Source organism: Corvus kubaryi, unplaced genomic scaffold (assembly GCF_017639235.1).
Source record: "Corvus kubaryi isolate FWS band 111438036 unplaced genomic scaffold, C.kubaryi_AGA036_p1.0 37396, whole genome shotgun sequence".
Taxonomy (NCBI): domain Eukaryota; kingdom Metazoa; phylum Chordata; class Aves; order Passeriformes; family Corvidae; genus Corvus; species Corvus kubaryi.
In genome coordinates, this window is record NW_024581135.1 from 10,824,532 (window position 1) to 10,846,973 (window position 22,442).

A 22,442-nucleotide genomic window follows, 5' to 3' on the forward strand; every position below is an offset into this window, starting at 1 on the left:
CAGATGAAAAATCTCAGATACAAGGTTAGAAGGCACCATTTTTTCCGACACCTCTGGCCATAAATTTCACCTGCTTATTCCTAAATGGAGCTCAGTACCTGAACTTGTCTGCTGTACTTTTTTAAAAAAGATGGAAAGTTTTGCTCTGAAGCCCTGAAGCAAATGTACTGCCTGTGCTTTGCTGGCTTGTTCTAATGGCAGATCACCTTTCCTGTTAACATGTATTTTAATTTTGATTTGGATCTGGCTTCAGTTTTTAAGTGGCTGGGTTTCATTCTGCCCTTGTCTGGTAGATTAAAGAGCCCTTTAGTTACGAATATTTATTGTTTACAGAGGCACTTATGTGCTCTTGTCAATGCAGCACTTAGGCTTTTTGATAAAGTAAAAAGATGAGTTCTACAAGCCTCTTTCTCTAAGTCATTTTTCTACTGCCCTTGAATACTTTTTGTCTGTTTTCTGCACACTCCAATTTTTCACTTGTATTCCCTTGTCAATCTCTCTAATGCCTGAGTGTGATTAAAACAGCCTTTCACCCTCCTCAGTTCATATACATGGTGGTTTTGTAAGCTCCTCTGCCGCAGGAGATCATGCAGAATTGCCTGGCCACTGTGACCACTAAATCCTTTTCATAGTTACTACTCTTGGGATGTAATCTCCATGCTTATACATAAAGCCCTTTTGTTCCTCTTTCTTTGATGCATAATATCATTAAAAAATGTATTTTATTTGTTGGGTCCAGCTCACCGACCATCCTGGCACATATGACTATATATACACAGTGAGGCACTGGCCTCATTGATAGTTGCTACTTTTGCCATCTCTGGGGTAAATGTTTGTTAAGAAAAATGTTGATACTGGGCTGGTACCACCCCAGCTGCGGCTGCACTAGAACTGCATGTTTGTGAGTGATTTCATTTCAAGGATTTTTTTCATCACAGTCATTTATCAGATTTTAATCACTTAATGTATAAGTTCCTGAACCGGATTTTAAAATTAACTCTCTGCAATAAATCATGCAGTATTAAAACAAACACCTCAAAAAAGTCTCTTTTATTGATGTTATTTTTATCAACTAAAACTTGTGGTTTCCTCAAAGAAGCATACATGCTTTGCTTTCCATGTCTCTGGAGAGCCATGCTGGCTTCCACAAGTAATCATTCTTATTTTTGCAGCATTTATAGAGCGTAGCATGACCAATATCTTTAAACTGTCCCCTGGAAAACATCCACATTATGGAGAGACAGTGAAGAGAACAAAGTCAGTGTTATGTTGCCTTTCTTTGTTTCTTCCAAATGAAATCATCCAGAGGTGATGATAAAATGAATGATGGATAGAGCAGAAGGGTAAGAGATGTATTTAATTTCATTAGGAGTTGCTCAGCTCCTAGTTTGTAATTGGTTTGTCTCTGCATAACATTCCCCATCCACCACATCTAAGGAATTTTGTCTGACATGGAAAATTGTGGCTTTTTAAACATTAGAACTTTGGTCTTTCTTTTGTCTAAGCACCGAATTATTTGTTAACTTTCCAAAAGCAGCACACCATCATTTTAAACTGTGTAAAGAAACCATTTGTGAAAATGGCAGCTCTTATGTTCTGCCCTAAGAGCTTTGTGTAGCCAGGAGGAAGATGATGCACTAATAACACTTCCTGAGCAAGACAGAAGTGAGAGAAATATCTGATAGGCATCCAGCTGGGCTGTCCCCCTGCATTGCCTGTATAGCTTCTAACCTTTTTTTTTAAGGTGTCATGTTGCTGTGGATGCACAAGGTTACAGGGAAGTCCTAGCCCAAGGCTACAATTCCAGTGGAATGGGATTGGTGCATAGAAATTGCTGAGCTAATGGACGAATCAGCTATTTCAGGCCTTCCAGTGGCTCTGTGCCACACAGAGGATGCTTATCTGCTTATCTGGTGGAACTGGGAAACTCCACACCACTTAAGAATTATAGGCATCCAGGTAGGAGAGGCACCATAAAAATCTCCAGGGAAACAGAAATAACTGGGAGGCCATCAACTATTTTTATCCCCTTTGTACCTGCTCCTAGAGACCTGAACCTACATTCCTATTACTTCTGCTAAGCTGTCAATGCAGAATCAGCCCCCAAATAAATTTGATTAGAAGTCTATTAAAGAACATTTGGCTGGAAAAATCATTAGCAATTCTCTTTGCTATCTGTTGCACTCAGAGGAGAAGGGTAGTTTGGTTGGGGCCTTGGCTTAAACTGAGTAACAGAATTGCTTGTCCAAAAAAATAAATACAGATATCTGAGAGTGTATCAATAGCAGTGCTCAAGAACAAGTTAGGTCTTGATTGTTTTTTAATAAATTGGGATAAACTGCAGCAGATGCACTAAATGTTTGCTGTACTCTAAAATGTCACCGAAGGGGTAACTTGGAGTTCTGCTGGTTGATTCTCTGAACTCCAGGTTGTACTCCAGACTGTCAGACTGTCTGCAACAGCTATTTTTCTCATACAGGGTATAACTGTAAAATATATCAGTATGTGATGAAATAGTGTTAGCGTAAAAAAAATAATTAAAAAGGAGATCTCTGACAACAGGGCTTGGGTAGTTTATTTAAGCTAGAAAGCCATTAAAGTAGTGTCTATATATAGCTATGCTTTCAAAGAAAAATGCATCCGTACAATGAGATTAAGGGTTTATAACATTTTAGAACTATGGTGTTAAGAGATGACAGAATAAACAACTAAGAGGCATCTACAGCTGGCTTATTTGCAGAAACCTGAGACTTTTTAAATTTTACCTCAAATGGAAGCTGCAGGAGGTCAGCCCCTCCATTTGCTGATCTGTCCACATGAATGAAGGCAGTAACAGGACACCACTCTTGTTTCTCAGGTTTGAATTGTGCTCTCAAAGCAACTTGACATCTCTGTGAGCTCAAAGGAGACCTGGTCCTGTCAACAGCATTCACAGCCAGTGGGTGAACAGTAACTCTAAATGTGACCAAAAAACAAACAAGAATAGGCTTAAACTGGTGGCAGGAAGGGGCTTCAGTGCAGTTTGTTCTGACTGTGAGATCCTGTGGCCTGTAGTGTTGAGCATTAGAAGTCATGTCCTCTTCCTTCCTAGGTAAACAAGGATCATTAGACTAGAGAAAAGTGATACCTTCTAAATTTATGGCCCTATCTCAATAAAGGGACCAATACCAGGTAATTCCAAGGAAGGAGCAAGCACCTCAAAGTACATAACATGCAATTCATAGGAAAATCAGAAATATGCTTAATTCTCTGGCAGTGAGGCACAGGTTTTTATCAGCTCTGCCATATATTTAATAATAATCCTAACTAACATAACTGAGTTATTCTTATTAACCATATAAATATGCAGTCTTCCCCCTTTATTTAAAACCTTAATCTCTTGATCCCAGTAATATCTTCTGGTGATGAGATTTGCAGACTGATCATACACAGATTTAACTGTCTGCTCCATAATGTGAGAGCAGGATCCAAATATTGTCTTGTCTGGACAGAGGTGGGTTCAAACTTGCCAAATTTTCTGCTTATATTAAAGCCCTTCTGAATTTTGCTTCCTGTGTGCAGAGTTTTCCAGCCACATGGAAGAAACTACATTAAATAGCTCCTATTTTCTGTAGGGGTTTGTGAGATCATTTTACTAACCAGTTGCCTCAGCTATGACTTGTTGCAGAGAGCACTGTATTGAATAACTTTTCAAAGCAGATCCAGGCTGGTTTAAAGAACACAGAGAGGAGGCTGTTCCTTGCTGTTTATTTTGAGAATGGGGTAGAAAGAGGATCTAATTAAATCTCCCAGACACCGTCTTGAGAAAAATCCTGCAAACTGGAGCATTTAAGTGGTTTTGTTTCTTCTTTGCTTTTGTTGGAGGCTTCATAGATAGATGTGACAGGTACAGCAATAAGAAACATGAGATGAGCACTGTATTCCGCTTTGGGCCAGGCAGGTTGGAGAGATGTGGTCTGGTAGTGAGACCTTTGTGTCTGTCCTCTAACTCAGTGTGTCACCACAGAGAGTTTAGCACCTGCATTGTTTTGATTCACCCAGCTGAGAGAGCAGGGCAGACAATGTACATCTGTTTCAGAACATTGCTTTAAGTGTATAAATTGCTTTGAGACCAGTGCTTGAAATGAGCATATTATCATTGCTCTTCCTCCAGGAACATGGAGTGCTGCTACCATCATCAGTGGGGCAGGTCTGGGGGAAATGCCTGCTCAGTTAATTCACAGGAACAACTACAGGTGGACATGGCCCACACCAAACAGCATTGTTTTTAAACAGTAAAAATGGAGTAAAAGTATGCAACAGATCCATCACTGCCAGTAGACTGCAGCAATGACCTTCCAGAGAAATTCTTTTTGTGTGCTATCTTCTCAGCTGGGAAGATTTTTACAGAAATTGATGTTTGTTAATCTGTAATACAGTTCTGTGCAAATAAAGGGAATTCTCCAAATTAGGATTTTAGATTTTGGCTGGACAAGGCTTTAGTTAGGATTACTTTGTATTAGCAGGAAAATATACAACAATATAACTAGTCTTAGCTGGTTTAGGACAGAAGCTGTGCTCAGACCTTGCACAAAGAGAATGGTGGCAGTGGAGGGGGAGCAGATGGGTACTCTCTTACTGTGTGAAATTTGAGTACAGAATGGCATTCTAGGTTAGATGGCAAATCAATCATATTCTGAAAACAAAACTCTGTTGGGAGACGACCTAATACTTTTTTTTAACAGCATTCGCTTGAGAAATTTTAGTACTTTGCAGTCAAATATATAGTGGTCCTAAAATTATGTGGGATTGAATAACTGTACTCTACAGAAAGGGGAATTACCTTACCCAGTCATGAAATGCAGACATCTCTAGGCAGGGAGGAGCTGACAGAACTCCCAGCACCATGCAGCAATGGCAGGAGAGGGCAGAGAGGCTGGCAAGCCCTTTGTCTTGTTAAGGGAAGCAGTGAGACCACTATTCTCAACACACAGAAGGTGGCACAGTGCTTCTCAAAGTCCTGTTTGATAGACTGATGCACCATCACGATGACTGATCTGCTTCTGAAATGAAGAGTTGACCCAGCTATGAATCTAAGCTCTCAGTTTTTGGGCAGCAGGAATCAGAATTGGGTATCTGATTCCTGCTGCCCCTCAAGACTAGCAGCACCTGCTCTGTGGCACTCTGTAGCCTCTCCAGGCTGGGCAAGTGCTCCTGGGCTGGCTCTGTGCCATTCAGAAGCAAGGATCACATATCATGCCCATGCAGTTGCCATCTGTTGCTAACACTGGCAGGTTTCTACGTTGAATCCTTTCTGTACAGCAAATGAAATAAGGTAGTGTGCAATCCAGCTAAGCAAGCCCCTTCCTTTCCAGATGATAGGGGGTGTTTTTACACTGCTGAGTCTTGCAAATGAAGTCTTCAGGGAAATGATCAACAGCGTGGAGTGCTGTGAGATGGGAGCTTGCAGAATGATTGCTGCTCACAGGAGGGAGAAGTGGTGTTTGCAGCTGTAGGCTCAACTTAGTGGCAAATGATGATCTATTGGAGGGAAGAAAGCAAAGCAGCCAGGGTAACCCAGATGAGGTTGCTATTTTCTAACAAGTTTCCTTTTCTGTTTCTGGTATAACACAATAGACTTTCTTCCCCTGGAGCCCAGTGGGTGCCAGTCATTGCTCATATCCTCTCCTCTGAGGTGGCCCAGGCCAGGCAGGCTGGTGCACATGGCTCATTGGGGCTCTTCGGGTGATCCTTGGGGCAGGTGGTTCTGGAGCCTCTTGCACTGCCTCTGGGAATTGCACACTAGTCTCTCACCTCCCTTTTCCTGTGTGTATTGTTAGAAAGTTCCTGCCTTATGTGGCCTCTTCCTCCTCCGCTGCTTAACTCCAGGGGATGCTCAATTAGCCTGATCTGCACTCCACAGGTCTCTGGATATGAGGCACTGGGGAGAAAGAGAGACCATGGTTTGCTCTAACAACAGAAGGCGATTTTCTGAAAAAAAGGCAACTGCAGCCTTGTGCTGCCACCCCAGCACAGCGTGGGACAGCAGGATCCCCACACCTTTGGGGACTGCCATGTGGAGGGAGTTGCTTATAGGTACCAGCAAATGGTCAAGCAATTGAGATCGGGAATCTGCTATTTCTCACTGGCTTGGCCTGAAAGAGAAACTCCTTCTACCATGGAAAATCCTGAGCACACAATCCTCTGGGAGGCAGGAAGTAACAGCTTGTTCAAGCACGAGGTTCTCCTGACCAGCCTGGTCTATTAAAGAGAAGTTCCTGCTGTTTTCCTGCTGGCACTGGTTTGAATTATAGTGCAGACAGACCTGCTATCCTTCACTGGAATTTGTGTCTGGGTAATGTTTTCAAAGCTGCAGCATTACTGGGAAAATAGGTCAGAAGTATCATCATGGAAAGAGGGAGAATCTCTCCTCCAATCTAAGCAGAGCACAGAAAGAGGCACTTGTAGCTATGACAGAATCAACCCGATGGATAACATCCTACCCCAGGACTGTGCAGGGCTATGGTTAGAGAAATAACCAGCAAATTGGGCTTGCTCACTTAGACTGCTGGCTCCCTACAGCTGTGCACTGCTTGAGGCAACAAACCTCAGCCCAAGTTAGAGTCAAGGAAGGTGTATTCCTGCTGCAATACAGGTATTTTTAAAATGTAATAAAATTTTCAAATGTCCTTTGTCTCTGTCTCGTGTCCCTATAGGAAGAGTGCCAGAACTATGTTCGAGTGCTGATTGTTTATGGCAAGAAGGTCTTTACCTGTGGTACCAATGCCTTTTCACCTGTGTGTTCCAGTCGACAGGTCTGTTTTAGCTCTGTTACAGTGATGGAGAGGGTTGGATGCATGCTCTGGGGAAGGCCAGTCATTTGGCAGGCTATCATGGGTGCACAAAATGTGTTCTAAATGTAGCTGACTGAAATTATTTTGGTTTTCTTCTTTGGGCTACTGTGGGGCAATGAGTGCATCTGCAGTTGGGGAGCAAAAAGTTCATGTTATGGGTGAGTTGGGTCTGGACAAAGTGCTGCTCGTGTAAATCTTGGGTATGGCGCTGAAAATGGGGAATGTAGACAAGCTTAGCTGTGAGTACCTACTGAGCTGAATACCTTAAAGTTTCTTTAAAATAAATGGCAAAACTCCCTTTGGATTCAAGGGAGGCAGGAGTAGGTCCAGAGAAATGTTTACTTGTATGTTTTTTTAAGGCCAGTATGTATTTAGGAGGTGTCTACGGAAGATTGAAAACCTGTGCCTGCGCCAGGAGCACCTGATTACACCAAGTGGGTTTGGGCTTTACTGGCTGGGGAATTACCCTTTGTACAAAGCAGTAGGATCAGTGAGGCTCAGACACAACTTCATACATTGGCAAACGATGGATGTAAAGATCAATTTTCAGTCATCACTAAGATTACCTTCTCATAGCTACCTGATTTTTAAAAATCAGGGATTTGCTAGTAGGTCCTCATGGGCAAACAAAATTCTCTATACCAGTAAGAAAGTCAGATGCTCTTTAAATTTTCTTCTCTCTCCTTTTAAATACAGGTAGGAAATCTCAGCAAAATCATTGACAGAATTAATGGAGTGGCTCGGTGCCCATACGACCCTCGGCATAACTCGACAGCTGTGATTACATCACGAGGAGAACTCTATGCTGCAACTGTGATTGATTTTTCTGGACGGGATCCTGCTATTTACCGCAGCCTTGGAAATGTTCCCCCACTTAGGACAGCACAATACAACTCCAAATGGCTCAATGGTAAAGTCATGTGGGTCACATCTGAGCAAGAGATATATTAAAGTCAGCTTGACAGGCTTGTAAATCTTTCTCTCTCTTTTCATATTGAGATCCAGAGTTATGATGGGGAAAGGCTTCCGGAGCAATAATCAATGCAGCTTAGAAGACATTTAAAAAGAGCCTGGAAGTATTTCAGAGAAGTTGATTTAGAATGTAGAAAGTGGGTCTTAGAGGCTACTTAACATATATATGGGTCTCTGTCTTGTGAGATGACCAAATACATCATTTTAACAAGAAAACCACTCAAAGATTTGAAGATCAAAACCAACTTAAAGCATCATATTGTTGACCCAGTTCTGCAGAGTGATAGGCACTCTTTACTTCCACTGACTCAGCTGAAGATGCCTGGTTTCAGTGCAAGATCACGCCAAAAATGAGAAATTTCACAGCACATTATGTTCCATGTGAATCCATGGTGATGTGGATTTATAGTTATTAAAAGCAGCTCTTACACCAGTATGATAATACCCTGCATCAAGCAAGCTCTAGAATTTCAACCAGTAATCCCTGCACTGAGTCCACACCTTCTGACTGGGGCAAAGCACTTCTTGTCTGAGCAGACTGTAGTGATGGATACCCCAGTATTCCCCCCATCTCCTTTTACCCAGGTAAATTGATCAGATATTTGAAATCTTTCTATTAGATTTCAGGACATTTCAATTAAAGATAAGAGCAGTGGGACTGTGCACTCTCTGGAGCTTAGTAAGACTGAATTAGGCTTCTACAGGCATACTGAAGTCAGTATGGAGACCTGGAGTTTAAGGAAAAGGATGTCTTCCAGAAGGACTGAGAATTAGGACTAAGCATCGTAGCCCATATACACTCATTGGAAATATGTTCCTCTTGTTTGTGCATGAATGCAAGATTCAGAAGGAAGCCACATTGGAACAGGGGAGTTTAAGGAAGACAATCAGTAACTGAAGTTCTCATATGTGACTGGAAAAACTAATGTGACTCTTGGATTTATAACCTTGTGCAGCATTGGTGACATCGGAGTAATTTCATCCTGTTCTGGACACTTTTCAACAAGAAACAGAAAACCTGAAGGTGATTCAGAGAAAAGCCATGCAGTGATTTGAAACTTGGAAAGCCTGCCTCACAGTGAGAGACTTAAGGAGCTCGATTTATTTATCTTTCTGAAAAAGAGATAAAAGGTGTTTTGTTCACGATATGGAAGTACTTACATCAAGAGAAGATTTTGGAAAGGATAAAGTTCTTTAATCCAGCAGACAAGTCATGACAAGAACCTGTGATTGGAAGCTGAAACCAGATAATACCAAATGGGAAAAGAAGTGCAGGTGGCAGCTGGGTCAGTCTTCAGTCATTTGAACAAGTCATTGAGGAAAGTGATGGCTGTAAAGCCATGTGACATTGTCCAGTAAGATCATATCGCCTTCGAAAGATGGGGTCTAACTCACCTGTTAGTTAGAGGATCTGATTGTGGAATTACAGGGTGAAATTCTCTGATTTGTGTTAGACAGAAGGTCAGACTGGGGATCACAATGGTCCCTTTAAGGTTCATGGTTAGTTTGAAAGAGAAAGTTTGACAGGAGATGATTTGCAATGTCCTTCCCTCCATACCATCATCTGCCTCCCAAACTCGGCTTGCAGCATCAGTGGCCTGCCTTTCTCTGTTCTTCTTTCCCTCCTGGGCTGCAGCTTTAAAGGAATTCTGTACTTCTCTTTTTTCTTCTTCCTTTGAGCACTACTCAGAAATGAACATTTTAAAACACCCTATAAAACCAACAGGTTTGGGGAAGGGTTTTTGTTTGTTTGTTTGTTTGGTCAAATATTATTCATTGGCCAATCTTTACCAAAGAAACTTCTAGGATAAAAGACTACACACTTTAAAGCTTTGTTATATACCCAGTTAAAATATTTACTGCTAAACCTACTAAATTTCAGGTTCATTTCAACTCTTGTGAAAATAATAACAAAAATTCTAGGAGAAAAAGCATTAAGGAGAGCGTGTTTCACTAGTGTCAGTCTCTGGCATGGTTTTGTTTTATGGACATAAGATAATCTTTTGTGCCTAGAAACTGGAAAGGTTTCATGATAAAAGCCAGATGTGACAGTGCTGGGAGAGTAGCTTGAATGTTTCAGCGCAGCTGTGTGGGGAATCAGGCGGATGCACGCAGCATATTTAACACATCATAAGGTCCACTTCAGAAGTGAATAGGTGAAGCAGCCCAGTGGGAAGGCTTTATCTTGTAAAATGAGTATAGGTACAGAGAAAGTCCTGCATATGCAAAGTGTTGAACTCTGCTTTCACTGAAATCAGTAGCAGCTTTGCCAATGAAGTGGGGGAAAAATGGGGCCTTTCCAAGATCTGAAAAAAGGTACTAGAGCTATATCCTCATATATCATTATTCCCATCTACTGTTTTTATGTCCTCTGCTGACTCCAAACTCCCTGTGGTCCCAGCTTTGACAGGCTGCATTAAATGGAGCTGGCAGCGCAATGCACTGAGCGAGTCAGTGAGCATGGATTGATTTCTAACCTATATAAATCTCTTCAAATGTTTGTTTTTCAGAGCCTAACTTTATTGCTGCCTATGACATCGGCTTGTTCACCTACTTCTTCTTCCGTGAGAACGCGGTGGAACATGACTGTGGGAAAACAGTGTATTCTCGTGTGGCAAGGGTTTGCAAAAATGATATTGGAGGGAGATTTTTGCTGGAGGACACATGGACAACTTTCATGAAGGCCAGACTGAACTGCTCCCGTGCTGGAGAAATCCCTTTCTATTACAATGAATTGCAAAGCACCTTCTACCTTCCCGAGCAAGATCTGATCTATGGTGTCTTCACTACCAACGTGTAAGTTGCACTGGCTTTACTGCCCTTCCTCTACCCCCAGCAGCCTGAGACTGACAATGTATTGATTTCTTAAGCAGTCTGAGCAATCATTTTAGAGAGATCGTTTGGTTAATGTGAAAGAATAGATAGGTCTGTGTTATCCATCATGACAACATAGCCTCTAGGACAGTGTTTTTAATCCATGGTTCACAGATTGCTGGAGTTTGTAAAAGCTGACTGTTCAGTTTTAGGGTAACTTAATTTGATACAAACCTGGGCAGTGACAGACTTCAGACTTTTTGTAGGGACAGTGCAACTTGTATAGTTTGGAGAGACGATCTAAAAATGACCCAAAAGAAACATTAATTTCCAGCCAGGCTAATTGCCTGGACAATCTGACACAATTGTGTGAACACTGGAGCTGGCCCATGAGATGGACAGGTGCTCACGCTTGGGAGAGAAGGGCTGGAAAGAGAAGAATGAGGAAGATGGGATCACAACAGACTAGATTGAAATCAACATCTATTTCAGTTGAACAACACTATAATAGCAAGGTCATGAGGACCACAAGGCATTTAGCATTTCCAAGGCGGGGGGCTTTACTCTGCCACAGACTGTTTGAGGTCCACAAATCAAAAGCAGCCTTGGAGCTCTGAGGGGAAGGTATGATTTCTGATACTTCATAATCACCTCTTCTTGGCTTGATATTGAAAAACTTGTAATTGGAATGATTTAGTGTAGCTGTGAAAGCAGAAAGGAGAAGAGGAGTTAATTAAAAAATATATTGAAAAACTCATAATGTATATTTTTAAGTCAGGAAAACTCAAATAACTTCTTCTCTGATGCCTAAGGCTAGGATGATAAGTTTCAAGCTATAACCAGTCTGCATGGTATTGAGTTTCAATAATACATGTTCTCCAGGGGGGTGTTAGCCTGACGTGTAAACAGGAGAATGAAAATCCGAGTAGTTACTCCATATGGCAAATGCTCCAAGTGCCTTCCTCATGCTGGGCAGCCAACTTCTTGGGGGTTTTTGTGTGCAGTGCTGTACTGTCCAATATGAATAAGGGGCTGTTCCCAGGGAGCCCACAGAAAACCAAAGCAGTGAAGCCCTGCTGAAGTACAAACCCTCCTGTTTTGATGTGTTACCTGCTGGTGTGACAGGGCTTGAATTTCAGCCCTTGAACTCACAAAGCATCAACCCCAACTTCTTGAGCTAAAGCGCTCTTGGGAGCCTCACTGTGAGTCAACAGATCCTGAATGTTCTTCCCCCTCTGTAAATTCCAAGAAATAGGTAAGTGTTTGGCCACCCTCATCCATCTTCTGCGTTTTGTTTCTCTTCCACCATTGCCAATGTCAGTCAAAAGTGAGCCAGCAGAGAAGCAACTAGAAAAAATAAACATGATTGAGCACTGCATCTTGACTGTGGACTTGGGGAAGATCTGTCCTCAGACTGAAAGGCACATGAGTCATTCTCTAAAAACATTTAGAAGATATTAGCCAAACTTCCTGAACATTAAAAGGAAATCTGGCTGCTGCTTTGGGCACTTGAGCTGACCTTTGTTTTCTTCTTTTTTTGCAGTTGGAGAGGACTTCTGTGCCCATAGTGATAATGTTTTGTCTATCTATTTGTCCATTCATCCAGCCAAGAATGGAAGCTGGAAATGAGAAAATTATTAATAACTGTATTTTATTTATCAAATTGGGGATGTTTTTGGACATGGGGGAGGCATAGACTAGCTCTGGCTGGAGCAGTTCTCTTCTGCTGTGTCCATCTCCCAAGTTTAGCATGAGATGTGATAAGTGTTACGATAAGTGTTACCTGTCTCCTGTGGGTACACTTGAGTCATTCTTTGTACATCAGGGATGTAGGATCTCTCTTGTATCTTCTGAAGACAATATAATATGCAATGCTTGTGTAATTGAAGAAATTAGTAATTGATAATAGCTGAAGTTAGATCAAATAGCATTTTGGGTCTACAACATGGTGTTCTTTTAAAAGTTCAAAGAGAAAATGTTCCAATTTGTCATCCGACTGGAGAAATAATGGTAATTACTCTTTTAACTTTCACTGGGACTTATATCATGGTGCATGAGCTCTGCATACCAAAGAGGGTTAATTTATGCACCAGTCTGAGATTCTTTGTGATAAAATGCCAATGCAACACAAAGCTATGATTTTTTTGTTGTTGTTATTTACAGGTATTTTTTACTTTGGAAGGTTCATGTTTAATGAATTTAGGGTCATCTTATAACAAAGGGGAATTCGTGGTTGTGGTAACACCCACGTACAGATTTATTGCTTCATGTTATGTTATACCCAGCTGAATCAGTGGGAAAGAGAGCTTTTAGGGGAAGCTGCTGATGAAATATTTAAGATGTTTTTATTAAATTTTTTCTGGGAGTTAATAGAGACAGTATTAGAACTTCTTTGAACTTAACCCATTCTTTATACCAGCTAGTTAGTCACAGGAGATAGGAGGTGGGGATAAAGGAAGTTGCACTTCACACCAAAACAGAGGGGCCAGCTGTACCAGTTGATGTCACTGACTTGAGACTGGGATCAAACTTTTCATAAGGAGGGATGGGAAATATGCCAGGCCACAGATGGAAAGAAAAATGGTCCACAGATTTAATGGAAAACCTCTTTCCTTTCTCCTTTCCAGCAAAGAGAAAAGGCTGAACTATGAAGTCCTTAGCAGGGTCCTAAAAATATCCTTTTTTTTTTTTTTTCTAAGTATTTTCATTAGACTAGTGGAATTTTATTCTTTCTTTTCCTTTTTCATTTTCTTCCTCATTGTCTTTTTTTTCCTGTGTGCGCCTCAAGGCATTTACTTGTCATCCATCATTAGATTTGTCTTAAGAGCTGCTGTCTGTGAGCATGCACTGCGTCAGCAGTGTTCAGACAAAAGTGGAGAAAGGTTTGCCTGGTGTTGCTTTGACATGTTCAAAGTGAACTACTCCATCATTCTGGGGATGGAAGGGGCAGGAGGGAGCAGAGAATGGGAAGGCAAAGCAGGAAGTTCTTCCTGATGTTGTATTGCTAGGAAGAAATATGCTGTGAAAGAATCTGTTATTCTGCTTTCCAGCCTGGAAGGGTGAAGAAAGGCTTTTTTTGTGTGTGCAAGAGAGTGTAATTATTGGTTTAGTTAAAAAAAAAAGTGTTCTTTTCAGGGAATTCAAATTGCTTTAATTAGCAGAAAGATACATACAGCAGGGCTTGGGTTATTTAAAAGGCACCGTGACAAATCAGTCTCTCATGCTGCCCCTATTTTTAGTTTTATTTTGGTATCTTTTTATCTAAACCTTGTAGTTTTCCTAAAAAAACAAAAAATAAAAATAAAAAAAAAGAGGGGAGAACTGGGAGCAGGTTTGAATTCCAGATCATCACTTATCAGTGTCCCCCTGGGTCAGTTTTGTTGAGGTCACCATCTAGGAAGTGCCCTCCAACCCTCTTGAGGCAGGACAGGAGGAGATGAGCTTGCTCAGGATCCTGCAGAAATGGGTCCTTCAGGACTGAAAAGGAACAGCAAAGGCCAGCTGATCTGTGTGCAGTCTGACTGGGCAGCAGAGCATCCCTAGAACAAATTCCTTTCCGAAGAGTCCTTCATACAGCAGCATCTCCCTCGTTGTGCCTCCCCTGGCTGAGTGTAGATGGTGAACAGTCTGCCCCAGACAGGTCCTGTTCCCAGCTGGGAACACACAGAAGTGAACTGTGGTCATTGAAAACAGAGGTTTCCATGAATTAGCAAGACCTTTTGCATGCTGAGCTGCTGTCAGAACCAGCTGGTTTGTCACTGTCACCTTTTCCCTTCCACTGCATGTATATATATATAAAATATTAGGTGATATATTTTATAGCTGAAGATTTCAGGAACCTGCAGAAACAGAATTTCACCTTGAGAAACACCAAGAGATTAAAAATTAGGTTGTTTGTAATCAATAAAGGTAGACCGGTTGTTAAAAAAATAAAAATAAAACCAGACTCAAATAATCCATGCAAATTAAACTGTATTCACCTTTCTTGTCAGAACTGCTTCCATGGCCCTTAAATCTCTGACATTTTAAAACCAAACTTAAAATTCATTCTCAAAATTGTCATGCAAGTCATCTGCATTTTACAGTTTATTTATTTATTTATTAATACTCCCAGTGAGATTGGTATCACTGTACATCTACCTAGCAATTTACATGTATATTATTTGAGTGGAGTTTGATGTCTGTTATGATGAAAATGTCAATGTTCTAATGATTAAATTGATTTCTTTTACCCTCCCCTTTTCCAGAAACAGCATAGCTGCCTCAGCAGTGTGTGCCTTCAATCTGAGTGCCATTACTCAGGCATTTAATGGCCCTTTCCGTTACCAAGAAAACCCAAGATCAGCCTGGCTGCCAACATTAAACCCCATCCCGAATTTCCAGGTACTGCTGTTGCCCTTCAGTTTACTGCAGTCCCTTTTACATTCTGTCACTTCAGTGGGTTGATTTGTGTGGGGCTCATTTCTCCAGGTGGACCCATGGTACAGATAAATTGTATTTCTCCACATTTATGAGTGTTTTAGTCTGTGGAACTCCTTGCCACAGAATTCATGGCAAAAATTGAATGGTTTAAGGAATAATAAGAATGTTCTGGTTTTTTATAATGATGAATAATTTAAATCTGTTGCACTTATCACTGGCACGTGTACTCTGAGGATGTGATTCTCACAAGAGGACTTAAGACATGTCCCTACTAAAACTGTGAAGGACTGAAAGCTGAAGCTGGACAAAGTCAGACTAGAATGGAGACAACCTATATTTTTTAAACAAGAAAGGTAATTAACCACTGTGACTCTGTAAGGAAGTGATGAATTTTCCATCACTTGATAGGGCCCCTAAGGCTACCAGTGCTTCAGTGGAAGATGGATGACTTTCTAACACATGGTAGCTCAGCCAGAAGCCATGGACCTGTTGCCACAGTAACTGATGGAAGGGGAGACATGAGGATTGTCACAGGGGTTCCTTCTCCTTTTAAAAATCTTTGAGTTTATGAATGAGCAACTTTCCAGGATTATCAGTTAAAGCAATTTTGAAAATTATAAAACAACTTCAGTTGCTTTATCACCAGATCCAGTCAGTGTGGTGCAGAGTATGTGTGTGACAGCCCTGGCAAACCTCAGTCTTCTGAAGCATGAGCCCATTTTACAGCTCAGCCGCTTCCCACTTGGGGAATTCTAGGGAGGATGGACTTGTCTTCATGTCCTTGTGTCCCCATGGCACATCCTTTCAGCCTAATTGTCTGAATCTGGCTCTCCTTTATTATGGCAAATGTGCTGAGGCTGCTTGCAAGTGCCATCTGCCTTCAAACTGGTGATGTCAGGGACCTTCCAAACAGAACTCTACAATCGCCTGAGATCAAGCAAGAGCAGATGGGAGGCACGTCTCTGCTGCAGGCAGAGCCAGCCTTGTCTTGCTGCTGAGGAGCCTGATTTCTCCTCTTGAATTCCCTCTTGGCACCTGACTGAGGGCTCCTGCCCATACAAGGTGGGATAGGCTTGGCCTCTTGATCACCCTCTCAGCTTGGTGCACTCAAAACCAAGAAACAAAGCCTTGCTGAAGGTCCAGCCATGCCAAATATAGCCAGGTTTTTGTTGTCGTTGTTGATGATGTTCTTGGGGGTTTTTTTGAGTTTAAAGGGAATATTAAGGCAAACTGAGAATCAAAGACTTTCTGTCCCTTGCTGGGCTAACCCAGAAGGAATAGTAAAGGACTTTGGAAAGGAATTGGAAAGGACTTTGGAAAGGAATAGTAAAGGACTTTGGAAAGCATTTCCATGGAGTGAAAAGTATCAGTTAAAATGTGGAGTGTAAAGATTGCAGCAGCAAGATGAAAGAAACGGGTCAGAGGAAAATAAAGAAAGGAAAAGGAGCTATGTGGTAGACAAAAGGAAGATTGCAAGAAGAGATTACGATGTTTTTCAAGTACAGAAGGAACAAGAGGTCAGTGCAGGGCCTTTAGGAGACGACAAGGGTAATTTAGTGACAGAAGAGGCAGATATTGCAAAAACATTAATTTTTTTGCCTCAGTGTTCACAAAGAAAGATGAGGGAAGCATGCCAGAATTTTTTTTCTTGCAGAGAGGAAGGAGAAATACTGAAGGATGCAGAGGATCAGGACAGTGCAGATAATCAGGAAATTAGAACAAAACAACATTAAACCAAACCAGAGGGATGCTGCGTCAGCACGTGAGCTGCCAATAGACCAAAAGGATTATCTGCGACTTTCTGAGAACAGAAAACAAAACCAACAATGACATTCCTGCCACTGGGGCTCCTTTTAGGTGATGCTCTAGAAAGGAAAGTGAATGGGGAGAAAGGCATCCAAAGGAAGACAGTGGTTTGAAACAGGAGTATAGGATACAACAAAAGAGAGAGATCTAAAAACTCTTTAGAATGTGGGATGAGTCATGAACTAAAAAAGACCATTGCAATAGAAAAAAGCATTAAAACCCACCTGAGGACACATCAAAAACCCACTGATGTTTCCTTAGTCTGGCTATTCAGGAAGATGCTTAAATTGATTGAAAAGTGACCATGTTCATAGATTGTCAGAATTATATAACGTGTTCTCCTAGCTCACACAGCCTCTAGAATGTTGTAAGGCTTAGTACCCCAGCCATTGGAATCCATATTTACTGTGTGAATGTGTGTTAAATCCCTGACAACTCATTTTAGCACGTAGTAAGAGAAGGGCTGCGTGGTGCGCCTGGGAAAGGCAGCAATACCACCAAGAGTTGCTGTGATGCGTAGCGAGCGTGTGCACATGGGAAATTTGTACACTGTAAATCAGCATCCTAATTCTCAGTATTCTGACTTTTCTTCAAGGAAAGCCCAAACACCTGGACCCAAAATAAAGAAAAAGGAATGTGTGGGATTTTTTTCTAGTGAAATTGCTCAGGTGTGAGTTTTACTTCGTGAGTAGGGAAGTTGTCCGTAGACTGAGTATGGGACTTGGCAAGATTTAGTTGTACTACTGTCTCCCATGGTCCTGGGAAGATAAACACCCAGTCACCCTGCTGCCTTTTGGAGTAATAAATTTTCTGCCCTCCATGCAGATATTGTGGGGAAGAGTGAGATCGAGTCCCAGCTATTGACACAGACCAAAAAATTAGGACTGGTTTTGAAAATAATTGAGTTCTAGGAATTAATCTAACATGGAAACTCAGGCCTTAAAATGCACTATCCACCTGGTAGGACTTACACTGTTTAAAAGACACAAGATGAGCTCTTTTTCTCCCCTGTTCTCACTGGATAAGGGAACTGAGTCCTGTTTCAGTTCCTCCCTTGGTGCTGGAGGATGGGTGGTCGTGGCTTGATCTGCCATTTGCTGTCAGGAGGGAAGAGTATGGGGTGGGAGGAGCTTGTGGTTGCTTCAGATGCAACTGTGGGGGCCTGGCCAGAGGGGAGCACTTCAAAGAAAAGCAATGTAGCAAGTTTGGTTCTTTGATACAAAACCAGTCCATTTTTAGGTTTTTAAACTCCCAAGTTTTGTTCATTGTACAGACTGAGGTGCCAGGCAGAGTCTGAAGATTGTCTGAAGTGCTTCAAGGATTTATCACCACAAAAACTTCCCTTCCACTGCTGCCTTTAAATATTTCTGCAGCTAGTTTTAATTCTTTCTTTTTCTCCATAGTTTGTTAAAGCCTTTTGCCCTTCTCCTGTGCTGGTTGAGGGTATCACAAGGGAATGAAACTCCACTTTCCTGGTCAATGGACCACTTAGGAGAAAAGTTTTTGAAGAGTGGGCTACAGGCCAAATCTAGGCAAGGATCTATGACTAGGATGTGTGCCTGATCCCGTGACCCTCACACAGACTCACCTCCCCAGGAAATCAGTAGGACATGGGTTTCCATGCTGGACTGGGGAGAAGATGCATTTTCTGAAATTCAATCTTCTGTATTTAGTGTGGGACACTGAACGATGACAGCCCTAACGAGAACCTGACGGAGAGAGTCCTGCAGGATGCACAGCGCTTGTTCCTGATGAATGATGTGGTGCAGCCAGTGACTGTGGATCCGTATGTGACTCAGGACAGCATTCGATTTTCCAAACTGGTGGTTGATATTGTTCAGGGGAAGGATACTCTGTACCATGTCATGTATATTGGAACAGGTAAGAGCATTAGGCCTTCAAACAGTTCCTCCTGCTTGCTTGTAGACCTAGCAGCCCTGGGAGCCCAATTGTGAAGTCCTTACACAGTTGTCGTTCAATATGATTTTGGCACAAAACTGCTTGGAAGTTGTTTGCTAGAGTAAATTAAAGCAGTATGCAGGACTTGAGGCAGAGTCCCAAGTGATCAGACTGTAAATCTCTATTGTGTTTAAAAAGACCAATAACATTTTTCTCCCTCTTATAAAAACATGTTTCAACTAATCAGGCTAATACATAACAGTGGGGAAGAGCAGAGGTCACTGGAATGCTCTGTGGTTTCATAAGTGTGAGTTGCCTCTCAGTGCTATGACAGACCCATCTCTGAAAAAGCAATAATAATACATGAACTCCAGGCTTGCTCAGGGTTTTAATTGTGTCTTTCTTTGCACTTCCACATCCCTACTGGTGTATGACTCCCAGTGCTTTCGGGAATGGGCATGCACTGAAGTGTAAGGCAGGTAGGGAAGCTGAGGCAAGTGCTTTTTTGTGGGAGCACAGCAAGCCAGTGGTAGAATTAAGTGTATGACTTAGTCTCTTGATTTCTACTTCCATACTCTAATTAGCAGGACACATTGCCTCTTCTGAAAAGCACAGATATCTTGGATAAGTGAAGATAAAGGACAAAGTGTTATAAATGGTTGTCTTAGCCCCTATTCATACTAATGATAGAGGTTAAATTAAATAGTTTGATTAATCAGAGCATATGGCCAGCCTCATGGGTATAATGTTGTTATCCTCTATTGCAGAAACTTTGACTTTAGAATAAGATGGATTGCTTCCATAAGTGTTAATTTAATCTCACATCTGAATGCAGAGTCATTGCCTCATTCTCATGTTTAGGAGAATGGACCTTCAGGACTGTGTCATAATTTATCTAACTTTTATCACCACTTATTTCAAAAGTGATCATCTTGGTTTATTATTTATATGTTCTAGCAACACTCCCAGTATGGGAGCCTCCAGGAACATTGGTTATGATGAGAAGATTGTACTTAAATTGTAATACAACATCGTTCTGCCAGTATGATATCTTGATATTTAAAGTGAGGAGTCCAAGCTACAGAGCCTTAGAGAAAGCTGGAATACTTCCTGCCTTGTATCATTAGTGTAAAAAAGTCCAATGCCATAACCTTAACTACTTAGTCGTGTTTGCCTTCTGGCCCTGGGTAGTGGTGACTGAAGAGTAAGATCTGCTGGAAATGTTTGAACTTGTGAAATGCTTCAGTAGAGACAGCCCTGCCCAGAGGCAGCCCTGAACACAAACCCAGTCCTGAGACTAACTGAGCTCAAGCTTCAGTCTTGTTCCACATGTAAGTGAAAGGGAAACTTCACATGGCTGCCAACCCCACCACTATAAATTGCTGAGCTTTGGCACCAATGCAGAAGTTACTGGAAGAGAAAGATTAAGTTTCAGGAACAATCAGGGCTGACAGACCTCTTGGGGGTTTCAATGCAAAATGGTGTGGTTGCCCCCTTTCCCCCTGCATTAATCTCCCACAGCTTAGCAGATCTCTAAATTGTTTAGGTTAGAGCACTGTGAGCACAAACATGTATGTTTCTGTGTATGAACTGCTCATGCCATAACATCCCCTTGTCAAGCTGGCTTCTTCCAGGAAGAGGATCAATTAGGTCTGTGACCCATGCAGTCATTATGGAGGCCTCAGAGATTTCCAGCAGGGCTGCTGCATTTGTTGTCATTTGTCATGACATCAAATCATACTGATCTGCTCCATAAACCAATAGAAATATAGACTCAAGGCACCAGAAATTATTCCTGCTATCCTGGGTCACCTTGCTCTCTAACTCACTGGTAACGGGACCAGACTCCTCTGCCTTAGTGCTCCAACTGGGAAATGCTGCCAGGTACTCACTGTCCAGATGGTTCACATCCTCCTGAATTCCCATTAAAATGCATTCTCAGGTGGTTTCTGCTGAGGATTATAACGATGTAGCTAGAGCTCTCTACCATGGGCAGCAGGTGACCAAGAGCTAGGTTAAACCAGCTCTGTAAAGATGACATTAATGTTTCACTCTTTAGGCAGGTATGAAATGAAGTCATTGCCTCCAAGATTTACTTGTGCCTTGTTTCTTGTTCTATTAGAGTATGGCACCATCTTGAAGGCCCTTTCTACCACTAACAGGAGTCTGAGGAGTTGTTATTTAGAGGAAATGCAGATCCTCCCTGATGGACAACAGGAAGCAATCAAGAGTCTCCAAATCCTACACAGCGACAGGTCACTCTTCGTGGGTTTAAATAATGGAGTGCTAAAAATTCCTTTGGAGAGATGCTCCATGTACAGAACAGAGGGGTAAGTAAATTTACAGCTCTAATATATCCCATTTCAGGTTAAAGAGAAAAGCACCAGGCTAACATATTCCAGTTTGATTTGGTTAAGAAGCCTTTTGCTTCATCAGTAAGAGACAAAAAACACTGCTGCAGTGCATCTCCTGATAGATATGTGCATGACAGGAGCAATGAGGATAAGCAATATTTTTTTTTGTAATTGTTAATTAGTTCTCCTCAGAAATTAATCGTATGTTTACCAAGGAAGGGCTTACAATATTTACTTATTTTTTCTTTTCTTTTTTTTAAGCTTCATATTTCAGTGTTGCTTTTATTAAGTCCATGTGTTTTCCTGGTGGTTCTTATTGGCTGTAGGGCTGAAGGTTTCTGAATTTGGGTTGCAGCCAGCCTTTCCTTGTTTATCTGAGTGATCACCTCTAAGACATATGATGAGGCAGGGCTGGGCTGTGTGGCAACTTGTTATTGCTTTTGGAAATCAATAGCTCATCTCAACTATGTGTGACACCTCTTACACCTGGATAGATTCTGTGGCTTGATTGTGCCTTATAAAGGGAGTAGGAAAAATGACTTTTTCTAATTGTCTGCCTTGGCTCCAGAGCAGTCTTCCACACTGAAGTGTAGAAGGTTTTCGCATCCAAATCGTGCCTCTCCGTTTAAACAGGTGAAAGAGTGTGATAGCAACTGTTTGAGACAGATGCTCAAATAATCTCACTGAGTGTTGCGGGCATTTACTTGTTTACATCTCTTGAAAATACTTTTCCTTCTCCTCTCATGCTTTTGCCTTGCTTTTCTCTGTAAGAGTTTTGTGTGAAACTGATGTCCTCTGTGCTAGACAAGGGGAAGGATTTTGTTAGCAACATCTAAACAGATTCCCTCTTCCATGGCCTACTGCAAGATGTCCCTGTTCTCTTGCCAAAAAAACTGATATAGAAAATGTCACCATAATTTTATTTTCAACAAGTAGAATTTATCTATCAGCTTGCACTAAATCCATGTGTGTTTAAATATAAAGTGGCAGCTCTCTATTTTCACTGAACCTCTTAGTTATCCCTTTCAGAAAATATAACTTGGCCATTATTGCAGTTTGACATGGAAGTTTTTAATGTTTAAAGGTTTAGCTGCTTATGCAATCAGATGGACACAAAAGTGTTCGGTAAGAGAAAACCACAGCTGGAAAATGCCATCGTGTCCTCAGCCCTTATAAGCAGATTTTAAAAGGTCGAACATAACAGCTGTCCTCTTCAGGCTGTCCTGTATAGTCTCAGTCTGAGAATATTTATGTGTGTATACATATATGTGATCCAGTTTCAAGAGAAATGAGTTTTTCCTTTCCTTTCCTTTCCTTTCCTTTCCTTTCCTTTCCTTTCCTT

The 22,442-nt window shown here is 41.6% G+C and overlaps 1 protein-coding gene across 6 annotated transcripts in view; it reads left to right on the forward strand.

Annotated features, from left to right (window-relative positions):
- The window catches only part of SEMA5B (semaphorin 5B), a 271,422-nt gene that overhangs the window by 191,953 nt on the left and 57,027 nt on the right, over positions 1-22,442 (forward strand). For all 6 annotated transcript variants that reach the window (XM_042040534.1, XM_042040538.1, XM_042040539.1 and 3 more), the window contains 6 exons: positions 6,696-6,794; positions 7,530-7,743; positions 10,316-10,601; positions 14,867-15,002; positions 18,521-18,728; positions 20,869-21,076. In XM_042040534.1, the coding sequence (XP_041896468.1) occupies positions 6,696-6,794; positions 7,530-7,743; positions 10,316-10,601; positions 14,867-15,002; positions 18,521-18,728; positions 20,869-21,076 (1,151 nt within the window). The remainder of the gene's footprint in view (positions 1-6,695; positions 6,795-7,529; positions 7,744-10,315; positions 10,602-14,866; positions 15,003-18,520; positions 18,729-20,868; positions 21,077-22,442) is intronic.